Consider the following 13029-nt stretch of genomic DNA (forward strand, 5'->3'; position numbering starts at 1 on the left):
TGGGCAGTACTTACTACCTGGAATGATAATGCCTTGGCTGCTCTCTTTCGGCAGGGGTTGTCAGAAGCCATAAAAGATACTATGGTGGGATTTCCTGTTCCCTCTGGTCTTGACGATTCTATGTCACTAGCCATTCAGGTTGATCGGCGTTTGCGCGAACGCAAAGCTGCACGAAAGGTGTTGCCACCTGTTGAACAAATGTCTGAACCTATGCAATGTGATAGAGTTTTTTTCAGAGAGCAGCGTCAGGAGTTCAGAAGGCGTAATAAGTTGTGTTTTTTCTGTGGCGATGCCTCACATATTATTTCCGTCTGTCCTAAACGAGAGAAACGCTTTGCACACACGTTTTCTGTTGGGGGTGTTCAACCTAAGTTTCTTCTGGCTATTACTCTGATCTGCTCCCTGTCCACATTTTCCGCCAAGGCTTTTGTGGATTCGGGAGCAGCCCTAAACCTAATGGACTTGGATTTTGCTAAACGTTGTGGATTTCCGATGACACCTCTGCAGACGCCTATCCCTTTGAGGGGGATTGATGCTACTCCTTTGGCTAAAAATAAACCCCAGTTTTGGACCCAGGTGGTAATGCGGGTCGCCCCAGACCATCAAGAAAATTGCAGATTTTTGGTGTTGCATAATCTGCATGATACTATTGTTCTGGGGTTTCCCTGGTTACAGATTCATAATCCAGTTTTGGATCGGAAATCTGTGTCTGTGGTGAGTTGGGGTTGTCGGTGTGCCTTTAGTGAGGCTCCGGTGTTTTCCACCTCTCCTCAGTCGCATGATGTTCCTGATTATATGGCGGACTTTTATGATGTATTTAGTGAGAATGAGTCTGCGTCTCTGCCTCCTCATAGGAGTTATGACTGCAATTGAACTGAGCCCGGGGTGTACATTTCCCAAGGGTCTGCTCTTCAATTTATCTATACCCGAGCACGAGGCTATGCAATCCTATATTAAGGAGGCGTTGGAGAAGGGTCATATTAGACCATCCTCGTCGCCCTTAGGTGCCGTTTTTTTTTTGTAGCCAAAAAGGATGGATCATTAAGACCTTGTATTGATTATCGTGCCCTCAACAAAATTACTGTTAAATATCAGTATCCGTTACCCCTGATTTCTGATCTATTCTCCAGAGTTAAAGGTGCTTGCTGGTTTACCAAGCTTGACCTCAGGGGGGCGTATAATCTTATTCGCATTAAGCATGGGGATGAATGGAAGACGGCATTTAATACTCCGGAGGGACATTTTGAGTACCTGGTGATGCCTTTTGGGCTCACTAATGCCCCTTCTGTCTTCCAGTGCTTCATGAACGATATTTTCTGAGATTTTGTCGATAAATTTTTGATTATCTATCTGGATGATATTTTGATCTTCTCCAAGGATCGGGATTCTCATGTGGAACATATTCGGACTGTGTTCCGGATCTTGAGAAAGAATTCCCTGTATGTCAAAGGATCTAAATGCCTTTTTGTAGTACAGAGGATTTCTTTTTTGGGATTTATTTTGTCCCCGTCAAGTATTGAAATGGACCCGGCCAAGGTACAGGCCATTCACGATTGGGTTCAGCCCACTTCTTTGAAGGCCCTCCAGAAGTTTTTGGGTTTTGCTAATTTTTATCGGAAATTTATAGCAAAATTTTCTTGTATTGCCAAGCCATTGACTAATTTGACTAAAAAGGGTGCTGATGTGTTAAATTGGTCTCCGGAGGCTGTTTCTTCCTTTCAGGAGCTGAAGCGAAGATTCACCTCCGCCACAGTTTTGCGGCAACCTGATGTCTCACTTCCATTCCAGGTAGAGGTGGATGCTTCTGAGATTGGTGCAGGAGCTGTTTTGTCCCAAAAGGATCCTGTAACATCTAAAATGAATCCCTGTGCTTTCTTTTCCCGAAAGTTCTCTCCATCTGAACGTAACTATGATGTGGGGAATAGGGAACTGTTGGCCATGAAATGGGCATTTGAGGAGTGGAGACATTGGTTGGAGGGAGCTAAGCATCAAGTCGTGGTCCTCACTGACCACAAGAATTTGATTTACCTAGAGTCGGCTAAGCGCTTGAACCCTAGACAGGCTAGGTGGGCCTTGTTTTTTACACATTTTGATTTTGTGGTTTCTTTTCTTCCTGGAACAAAGAATGTCAAGGCAGACGCCCTCTCTAGGAGCTTCTTTGCTGATTCTCCTGTGGAGACCAAGCCTGCTACCATCTTAGGCGAAGGGGTAGTTCTTTCTGCCATCTCGCCCGATTTGAGACGTGCTCGGAAGAGAGTTCCAGGAGGACAAACCTGAGCGTTGTCCCAGTGGAAAGTTGTATGTTCCTGACCAGTGGAAGAAGAGAGTGATGTCTGAAGTTCATTGCTCTGCTTTTGTTGGTCATCCAGGTATTTTTGGTACTAGAGATCTGGTGAGTCGGTTTTTTTGGTGGCCCTCCTTGTCTCGTGATGTCAGGAATTTTGTGCAGTCCTGTGGGACGTGCTCCCGGTCTAAATCGTGTTCTCTCTCTAGTGGGTTGTTGATGCCTTTGCCTGTCCCCAAGAGGCCATGGACCCATATTTCAATGGATTTCATCTCTGATATGCCTGTCTCTCAGAGGATGACTGTTATTTGGGTGATTTGTGATAGGTTCTCTAAGATGGTTCATCTTGTACCACTCCCTAAGTTGCCGTCTTCCTCTGAGTTGGTGCCCCTGTTTTTACAAAAGGTGGTTCGTTTGCACGGGATTCCTGAGAACATTGTATCTGACAGAGGAGTACAGTTTGTGTCTAGATTTTGGAGAACTTTCTGTTCCAGGCTGGGAATTCAGTTGTCCTTCTCCTCTGCTTTTCACCCTCAGACCAATGGGCAGACAGAGAGAACAAACCAGACCTTGGAGTCATATTTGAGATGTTTTATCTCTGCTGATCAGGATGATTGGGTTTCATTTTTGCCCTTGGCCGAATTTGCTTTAAATAATAGAGCTAGTTCTGCCACTTTGATGTCACCTTTTTTTTGTAACTTTGGGTTTCATCCTCAATTTTCTTCAGGGCAGGTGGAGCCCTCTGCCTGCCCAGGTGTTGACACTGTGGTGGAGAGAATGTACCAGATCTGGGACCAAGTGGTGGATAAGTTATCTCTCTCCCAGGAAAAGGCCCAGCGGTTTTCCAACCGACATAGGACCATTGGTCCCCAGTTTAAGGTTGGTGATATGGTGTGGATATCATCAAAAAATTATGCTATGAAGGTGGCTTCTCCTAAGTTTAAGCCTAGATTTATTGGACCTTACAAGATTGTGGAGATTATTAATCCGGTCTCTTTTCGTTTGGCTCTTCCTGTCACATTTAAAATCCATAATGTGTTCCATAAATCTTTGTTGAAGAGGTTTGTTGAACCTGTTGTTCCGGGGGTGGCACCTCCAGACCCCGTATTGGTTGAAGGTAACATGGAATAAGAGATAGAGAAAGTACTGGATTCCCGTCTGGCTAGACGGAGACTCCAGTATTTGGTTAAGTGGAAGGGTTATGGTCAGGAGGATAATTCCTGGGTCTCTGCCTCTGATATTCATGCCAAAAGATTGGTGCGTGCCTTTCATTGGGCTCACCCTGATCGCCCTGGTGGCGTAGCTGAGGGTTCGGTGACCCCTCCTCAAGGGGAAGGTACTGTTGTGAGTTCATTTTCCCCTTCATTACTGAGGCCCGAGGAACTCCCTCTTCTGGTAAAGAAAGGTAGTGAGCCTGATTATCAAACACCTGAGGCTGATGATGATGACTGTCTGAGTGGAGTTACGGACTGGATATAAGGCTGCCGACGCCCTTCTGCCCTGCGGGTGATTTCTCTGTGGGATCCTTGGAGACCAGTCTGAATTCCTGCTCCTCTAAAGCTAAGTTTGCTGCTCGGCCTTTTGCTTTTGTGCTTTGACTTTGTTTTGCTTTGTTTTTTCTGGATTTCTGCCATTCCCCGCTGGGGTGTGCTGAATTCATTTAGCTCTGTCTTCTGAAAATACCTGAGTGCTGATTTAGTTTTTGAAGCCTAGCTGCTTCAGGGCCTTTTTCATATCAGCTTGTTGGCTTATGTCTTTGATAGGGTTTTCAGATTCACTAGTAGGACTTTTATGGATTAAAACGTGCGCTGCCAGACCATGTCATCCCCTGAGGAAGAGGTTTTATGACCTCGAAACGCGTTGGGAAATAAATATATTAAGTACACAACTTGTGAGGATTGATGGTCTGGCAGCGCACGTTTTAATCCATAAAAGTCCTACTAGTGAATCTGAAGATTTATGGCCACAGCGTGGTCATTTGGATGTGCAGCAAGCTGACCGCATTTCTTTATGCTTGTTACTCTCCTATATACGGTGAGTATAAATTACTATTTGATATCTTGGTTTTCTCAGATAAGACCCTATTGCGCTTTTTTTCCTTGCAGTTTCAATTATTTGATAGGGTTTTGGCAGATTGCAGACAGCAGCCTTCCTGTCCTTTCCTACCTAGATAGTTGCGGGCCCCGTCTTTGTTCAGTCTATCTTTCTGTCTGTGTTAGTATTTTCATCTTTCTTCACCGTCATTATATGTTGGGGGCTGCCTATTGCTTTGGGGTCTGCTCTGGGGCAGTTTAGATTTCCCCTTTCTTTCTTTAGGCCTATGTAATTCTCCAGGTGTGATCGAGGGGTCTAGGGCTTCGTAGGAACCCCCCACGGCTACTGCTAGTTGTGTTGATAGGTTCAGGGGTCTGCAATCTGATAGTTGCCAACCTCTCTGGTTTTCTGGACTTAGCTTGTATTTCTGCTTTTGCCTCCTACGGTGACTCATTCATAACATACTTACGAGTATCCATCTTGATACATCATAGAATGCTCCATGGTCCACACAGAGACAGGAAGCAGTGCCATAGAGACACATAGATAGATTTTTTTTTACAAATTTCATAATTTTTTTTCACAGCTAAAAAATGTAATAAAAAAACTGGGCAAATTTGGTATTGCTGTAAACATGCTGACCTGAAGAATCATGTTGTCAGTTTATTTTTGCTACACAATGTATGTTGACGAAACGAAATCCCAAAAACAACTACAGAATTTTTTTTTTCACAATTTCACTGCACTTGGAATTTTTTTTACCATTTTCCAGTACATTGTATGGTAAAATGAATGGCATCATTCAAAACTACAAATCGTCCTGCAAGAAAAAGCCCTCATATGGCTACAAATCGTCCTGCAAGAAAAAGCCCTCATATGGCTATGTCGATTGAAAAATATAAAATAGTTTTGGCTCTTAGAAAAAGGAGAAAAAAACAAAGGCGCAAAAAAATAAAAATTCCAGGGTCCTTAATGGATTAACTTATATGTTGCCTTTTAGCAAACTTTTTCTTCAGTAATCTCAGGTAAAGTAAAGTAAATTCACAAATTGAATCCATTCATACTTACCGATATTATATGTGATTGAAAATCCTTTCTTCTGGATGCTAAAGTCACTCACAAAAGTAATGATCATCACATCTCTGGTTGAATTAAAGGAGAGACCTTTAGCTGTAATTCCGCAAAATTTTGAAACAGCTTCACCGTTGTTTATTGAGAGAGAATCGTACATGCAGTTCTGAGCTTCTTCAACTTCAAAGTCCACAAACGTGACATGTATTATAAATCCAATCGGTGCGCGTATTATCCACCGGCAATCCTGACTGTTGGGGTACATTTCGGGGTAGCAGGGTGAGCTGAAGGATCCAGAGGGGGCAGTAAGTTCTAACTTGCAATTGGCACAGCCTAATACTGTTGGATAAAAAAAAGATAAAAAAACATGTTAGATAGGTCAACATATATGAAATACAGGCATAAAAGAAACAGAGTAAATATTCTCAAAAATGGATGCATTACTTATATACAACTATAGCTTCCTGCACATGGCTGTATTACAGATCTGTATTGCATCCATAATACAGTCTCATAATCTGCTTTGAGCCCATACTGTGCTTTTTATTTGTGCCTCGCATTTTATATAGAGGTACAGAGAATATTTTTTCTCAAAAATTTTGTGAGATTCTGCCAGAACAAAATTTTGACATGCATCATCACATGCTGTTGTACTTAGATTTTCTCCGCTGGAAGCAATGCCTAAAGAAAGATATGGTGCCTCGAGGAGGCACCATAAAGGGGACCATCATGTTGTGTTTATAAGCACTTAGTCTGCAGTTTTTCTACGTAAGAAGATGACTATCATGTATAAATATAAAGGAGTTTAGTGAAACTAAGGATTTCCAGTTTCATGGTAATTACGTAATGAAGCACCCAACAACCTATGCCTGAATCCAGATGTCACAGGAACGACTGAGCCACACAACAAACTGGACTACTCTCCAATATATGCATTTTAGATCTTCTTTTTGGTTTATAATGCTTTATGTGGCTTGCTCCCTTCACAACCCTTTTAGATAGTTAGCAACCATATTCTTCTTTATTGTTTCTATAAGTGCAGAGGTTGCAATAGGGCCCTGGAGTTTATGGAGCCCAAAAGGTCCCAAAGGGCCCATATGGAAAGACAATTACTACCAAAGACTTGCAATAGTTAGGGGCCCCGCTAGAGCTTTTGCACTGGGGCCGGAAGTTTCATGTTATGCCACTGTCTGTTGGTACTGTACAGTAAATGTAAGATTTTCAATTTCTGCCCTGTTTATATCAACAGTAAATGTACCTTTCCATCACAGATGCTGCAAATCAAATGCCTACCTCTGAACAAAAACAGCATTATCTAGGCTCATTCTATCCTATGCTGAAAACTGGCTAAACCCGTCTGACAGCAGTGATCACAAAGCGGACAAAAGTACAGCAAGGCATTTTTACATTAACAGAAGTTACTAGAAGGCATATTCATGTTCATAAAGTTCATAAAATGCCCTAACTAGAGATACATGCTATGTCACACAACCCACATATGTCAACAGAGAAAGTCCTTCAACATTTTCCCTGAGACATACATCAAGTCACAAAAACACATTTTTTACTGCTGTATATCACAAAGTAGTAAATATAGTAAGATAGTTAAAAAATGAGTTTATAGAAAGCCACAACTTCTTGGTTTCTAATAATTCAATTAGGTATGCAATAGTCATTAGTACATGGTTTTTAAAATCCAAATTTTTTTCCTAATTTAATCACATGACTAGAGATTAGTGACTATATTAGAATGGAATTGAATTCTACTCAAATAATACAAAAATCTACACTCGACGATATTCATATTTTTTGTAATTCGCTGCCACACAGATTCACCTAAGCGGTAGCTGGCTAGCCACCATTTTACTTCTTTAAAGGGGCATCAAAATGTTAAAAATAAAAATATACTTATAGTCCCATTACTGCTCACCTCTTTGGGTCCTCTACTCTTCACCATTTCTTGTTCGGTCCTTGACACATCTTATTATCACGACCGCCGAAAGCACAATTCCATGGCTTCTCTCACTACCCTGGGACTTCCAGCCCTAGTGGGGCCTGGGATGTTTATACACATGCACGCACAAGGTAAGAACATCATTACATCATGACCTTATGCAGAGACGTACCAGGTTACATTAGAGATGCAAGTCTTCTACCAGCAAGAATATGCCTGGGTGTTCAGTGGTCAGTGTAAATGGAAGAAGATGCACCGAGAACTAGAAGGGGGATGGTGAAGAGTGGATTGGCCAGAGAGATGATCAGTAAGATGGGTTAAAGGATTATTTTTTCATTTTCTACATCTTACGTTTGTTATGCTTTCGGGTCAAGAGAGACCCTTGACACGCCCACCAGGGCTGTGGAGTACTCGGAACCGGGTCGGACAGTTCTCTGGGGAAGTCATGGGGCCGTTACCCGACTCCGTGGCCCTGGCTGTGCCGTAAAATGGGGAATATGTATATGCGATTAACGTGACGCCACCTGTGGTGTTCGGCAACAGATGGCCGATGCTGCTTAAGGAGACCGCTGGGGCTGATGGTAAAGCAGCTAGGATGGTTCTGTTCCCCACAGGTAGAGCGGGGCCCCAGGGCTACTGGTGTTGTTTATGTCAGGCTTTGTGTACCTTGTGGTGCAGGACTCAGGGCGCAAGAGATCACTGGAGGACACAAAGACTGTACAGGAAAGATGTATATCTTTGTACCGTGTTAGCCAGTAGATAGAAAAATATTCAAAATTGAGAGTCCTCAGTGGTTGATACCTTTTAATGGCTAACTGAAAAGATGGTATCACATTGCAAGCTTTCGACACTACTCAGGTCTCTTCATCAGGCATTAACTAATACAAAATCTGAAGAATCATATATTTATGCACAACACAGCACAGAAAAAATGCAATAGATAAGACAAGTGACGTGAAGCAGAACTATCATTAGATAGTTAGCCTAAACATAAATATTGGACCAGTTCATAGATAAGGAGTGAAAGTTTTATTGTCCTCTGATTGTGGTCTGGTAATGTGTTGTGATGCCCCCACAAGGTTTTAGGAGCAAATTCCTTAATTGATGTAAAAAGACATAAATCCATGCGACACATTCATTCCTGCATTGAGAGTGTCAAAGGTCGTCATGAGCTTGTACTCCCAGACTTTTCTTTCTCTTTGAGATGTGAAGTTACCTTTCAATACCAGTAATTTCATGTCCATGGTGCTGTGATCAGGCATACAAAAATGTTTTGCCACAGGTAGATCCATTCTTTTTTTCGCTTACTGTGTGGCAATGAGAAATCATCCTGGTTCTCAGTTTTTTCCTGGTCTCCCCCACATACAGACCCCCAGTTGGACATTTAGCACAAATAATTACTACCGCTACATTGATGATATGTAGTTTTCTTTTTTTTGGTTGCTAAATAATAATAAAAATCTTTATATAGCGCTAACATATTCCACAGCGCTTTACAGTTTGCACACATTATAATCACTGTCCCCGATGGGGCTCACAATCTAAATTCCCAATCAGTAGGTCTTTGGAGTGTGGGAGGAAACCGGAGTACCCGGAGGAAACCCACGCAAACACAGGGAGAACATACAAACTCCTTGCAGATGTTGTCCTTGATGGGATTCAAACCCAGGACTCCAGCGCTGCACGGCTGCAGTGCTATGCGCTGAGCCACCGTGCATGCTGCTTTTTCACCAGTGGAAACCTGCACCCACCTGTCTCATTTGGACCCAGCCCAGCAGGGTTTACAAGTGGATTATGTCTTGAAGCTCCTACACCTCCTCCTGCTTTCTTTTCCTTTACTTGGTGGTTGATAGTACAGACCGGGCCACTGGTAACAGATTGTGATGGAGAGCCGGGCAGTCTGGAAGCAATTTTGATTTCACCTGGCCAGGTAGGTACAGAGCCCTTACTTCTGTGCTGTCCTCCCTTTCTCCTCCCTTGCTGCCTAACAGCTCATTCTCCTGCTGCTAACTGTCTCCCTCTGCTGTTAAAAATAAATCGTTGCCCGCATGGCATGCAGCTCGAGCCTATCATAGGTGCCGCTCCTTTCTGTCGGCTCCAGGCTCTGTGCCTGGTATGCTGCTGTGCCACCGGTCATTAGATGGGACCAGGAGACCTGCAGTCCCCTGCCCTCTGGATTTAGCTGCCTGGACTTCATGCAACCACGGACTCAAGTATCCGGTTCCTAGTGCTCAGCTCTGGGGCGAGTTTGATCACAGCTCCACTCTTCAGGTTCTGCTCAACTTCTCTCCTACTGACACCTGGTAAGGGGCCCCCTCCTTGCTTCCAGGCATAAAATTCCTCCCTGTGAGGGAGGCGATGCCACTGTGGCAACCGGACTCCTGGAGTGTCACACCCTCACATAAGGGAATTTCAATTCACAGTGAATAACTGGGGGTTAATTGTTCCGCCTCTCTCTGGCAGAGGGCGGCTATTTAATGCTCACTGGACCTAGGTCCAGTGTCAGTTATACTCCTGCCCTCGGCTGAGTTAGGTGACCTTGTGCGTACGTGTGCCTTGTGCCTGATATCTTTCTTCTCTTCCTCTCTGTATGCGACTACGCAGGTATTGTCCTCAGCTGCCTCTTATTCCTATAGTATTGGTAACATATATAATTCACGTCATTCAGATCATAACCTCAGCCCCTGATGAAGCTACCTCACGGTAGCGACACGCGTTGGGCATTCCACAGGCTCCCCCTGGCATGGTAATGGCTTTGTACCTAGCGCTTATACACACCTTTTTGAAGCGCTTTTTTGGAGGAACATCATTTAGCTCTGAATTATTGTAATTTGAGCCTTGGTGCACTCTTTTGTGTGTTATTTTTCCATTCAGATGACTGGTACAATTGGAATATTAACCCATTGGTGTATAGATTTTTGATGCAGCATTCTGGATTTAATGATTGATGCATTTGCCAATAATAGCTATTTCTGTGTATCTGTATTACAACATGTTTGTTCTAGACCATGATGGTATTTCCTCATTATGATCAGCCATTTATATTATGATACCTATACATTTGGGGAGCTCTTTGTAGGGCTATATTATTAACCCTTCAGGATATATGTCACTGTTTTGGAGTGATTTTTAAATGTTTTTATGGTGTTTTGGTCTGTTTTTTGACATTTAATAAAACTTATATTATTGTGACCTAGTGTGTGATCCCATTGTTATGGTCAGTAGCTTTTCTCTTGTATGTTTATTGTGCCTGATATCTTGCTTGCTTGTTTGGTTTTGATCCGGTTCTGTCCCTGTTACGAGTTCTGCCTGCCCCTCTTGTACTGCGCTACCTCTTATGCATGACTCTCTGCTTGTGACCCGACTTCTCTCTGCTCGTCCCCTTGGTACCATGTCGCCCTCTTGTGTATGACCTTTGGCTTTGTCTGACTACCCGTCTGTTTGTCCCTCCTGTGCCTCGTTTGCCCGTACTGTTGTGACCTCCATTTTGCCTGACTCTGAGTTGTTGTATGGTGTCCTGTCATATCTGAAAGCAGGACGCTAAGCCCGCCCCCTTGGGGCATATTTATGATGAGCCTGATTGAATGTGTATGGCTGAGGACATGGTGATGAGTGTGTGCCAGGGGAAGCACTCAGCCGAGTGGTTTTGCTCAGAGATCAGACGCTGGGCTGCAGAGGTCTGCTGGAATGATGGCGCCCTCTGGGGTTTGTTCCGTAGAGGCCTGTCTGAACATCTGAAAGATGCCTTGGCTCTCCACCCTCCGCCTGTTTCCCTGGAAGAGGCTATGACACAGGCCGTCCGAATGGATCGCAGGCTACGGGCGAGGGGAGTGATGCAAATTGAGAGACCGTTATTCTCCCAAGGAAGGGGAGTCAGTCATACATTGGAAGTCACGGAGATGGGAACCATCGACCTCAAAGAAAATGATAGGAGACAACGGCGCATGGGAAAATGCTGTTTTCACTGTGGTGATTCTGGACATTGGAAAAAGGATTGCCCCTCCGGTCCACTGACCAACAAGCGACTGAGCCCGGGTGATTGTCATGGAGGTCACCCAGGCTCTCAGGTACCCTTTTCTGCCTTCTCTAAAATGTTGTTACAAGTGGAACCTTGTTGTGGGAGTGTCTCTACATCCACTTCTGCCTTCGTGGATTGCGGTTCATCATTGAACTTTATTGACTCGGACTTGGTGGCCAGGTGTAAGTTAGGGACAGTTAGGTTGGAGACTCCTATTCACATTGTTGCCATTGACAAAACACCACTGGTGAAGAATAACGTTATCTTTATCACTGAAGAGTTTCTCCTTAAAGTGAGTTCCTTACACCAGGAACATATTTCATGTTTTGTTATGGACAACCTGCCTGCGGGACTGGTGCTAGGGTTCCCCTGGTTACAATTGCATAATCCTGTAATTAATCGGGAATATCGGGACATTGTTAAATGGGGTCCCTATTGTTCTGAAAAATGTCTTGTTACGGTGTCTGTGTCGTCCGTGGGTCTTGAAGGTATTCCGGAGTGCCTGAAAGACTATACGGATGTTTTCTCCGAAAATGAGGCTGAGGTTTTACCATCACACCACCCATTTGATTGTGCCGTTGACTTGGTTCCAGGTGCTAAATTGCCCAAAGCCCGCTTGTATAACCTTTCGGGTCCAGAATGTGCCGCGATGAAAGAATATATTTCCGTGAGTCTCCGTAAGGGACACATTCGTCCTTCTGTTTCTCCCGTAGCGCCGGTGTTCTTTTTTGTAAAGAAAAAAGACGGTGGTTTACGCCCATGCCTCGATTTTCATGAGTTAAATAAGATAACTGTGAGGAATACGTATCCCCTTCCACTTATTACTGATTTATACAATCAGTAGTCCAGAGCTAAGTGGTTTTCAAAGTTAGATCTACAGGGAGCGTATAACCTTATCCGAGTCCGGGGTGGAGATGAGTGGAAAACCGCTTTTCTCACTACTGAAGGGTTGTTTGAAAATTTGGGCATGCCTTTCGGTCTGACCAATGCTCCAGCGGTTTTCCAAAATTTCATTAATCATGTGTTTTCTGATTTCATTGGACGTTTTATGGTGGTATATTTGGATGACATATTGATCTACTCTCCTGATAAACAGGCTCACATTGGTCATGTTCGGGCAGTTCTCCAAAGGCTCCAGGAGAACTGTCTCTTTGCTAAATTAGAAAAATGCTTATTTTTTGTCCAGGAACTGTCTTTTCTGGGGTTCTTTGTGTCTGCTGAGGGGTATCGCATGGATCCTAATAAGGTGCAGGCCATTGTTGAATGGGTTCAGCCTTGTGATTTAAAGGCTCTGTAGCGTTTCCTAGGATTCGCCAATTACTACCGTAAATTTATAAGGGGGTTCTCACAGGTGGTTAAACCCCTCACAGACATGACTCAAAAGGGGGCCGATATCAAGAATTGGTCAACCGCAGCGGCGTTTCAGTTTTTAAAAAAAATGTTTCATGTCTGCCCCGGTTCTAATTCAACCGGACCCGTTGGAACCATTTATTGTTGAGGTAGACGCCTCAGAGGTGGGGGTGGCGGTGGTATTGTCCCAGGGACCCGCCACTTTGACCAATTTGAGACCTTGCGCCTTTTTCTCAAAGAAGTTCTCCCCTGCAGAGAGAAACTATGATGTGGGGAATCGAGAACTTCTGGCCGTAAAGTTGGCTTTTGAAGAATGGA

The 13029-nt window shown here is 43.8% G+C and overlaps 1 protein-coding gene across 5 annotated transcripts in view; it reads right to left on the reverse strand.

Annotated features, from left to right (window-relative positions):
• Positions 1–13029, reverse strand: part of ADGRG6 (adhesion G protein-coupled receptor G6) — a 233546-nt gene that overhangs the window by 134394 nt on the left and 86123 nt on the right. For all 5 annotated transcript variants that reach the window (XM_073557709.1, XM_073557708.1, XM_073557706.1 and 2 more), the window contains exon 3: positions 5387–5728. In XM_073557709.1, the coding sequence (XP_073413810.1) occupies positions 5387–5728 (342 nt within the window). The remainder of the gene's footprint in view (positions 1–5386; positions 5729–13029) is intronic.

Source organism: Dendrobates tinctorius, unplaced genomic scaffold (genome assembly GCF_039654945.1).
Source record: "Dendrobates tinctorius isolate UK_male_01 unplaced genomic scaffold, ASM3965494v1 ptg000250l, whole genome shotgun sequence".
NCBI lineage: Eukaryota > Metazoa > Chordata > Amphibia > Anura > Dendrobatidae > Dendrobates > Dendrobates tinctorius.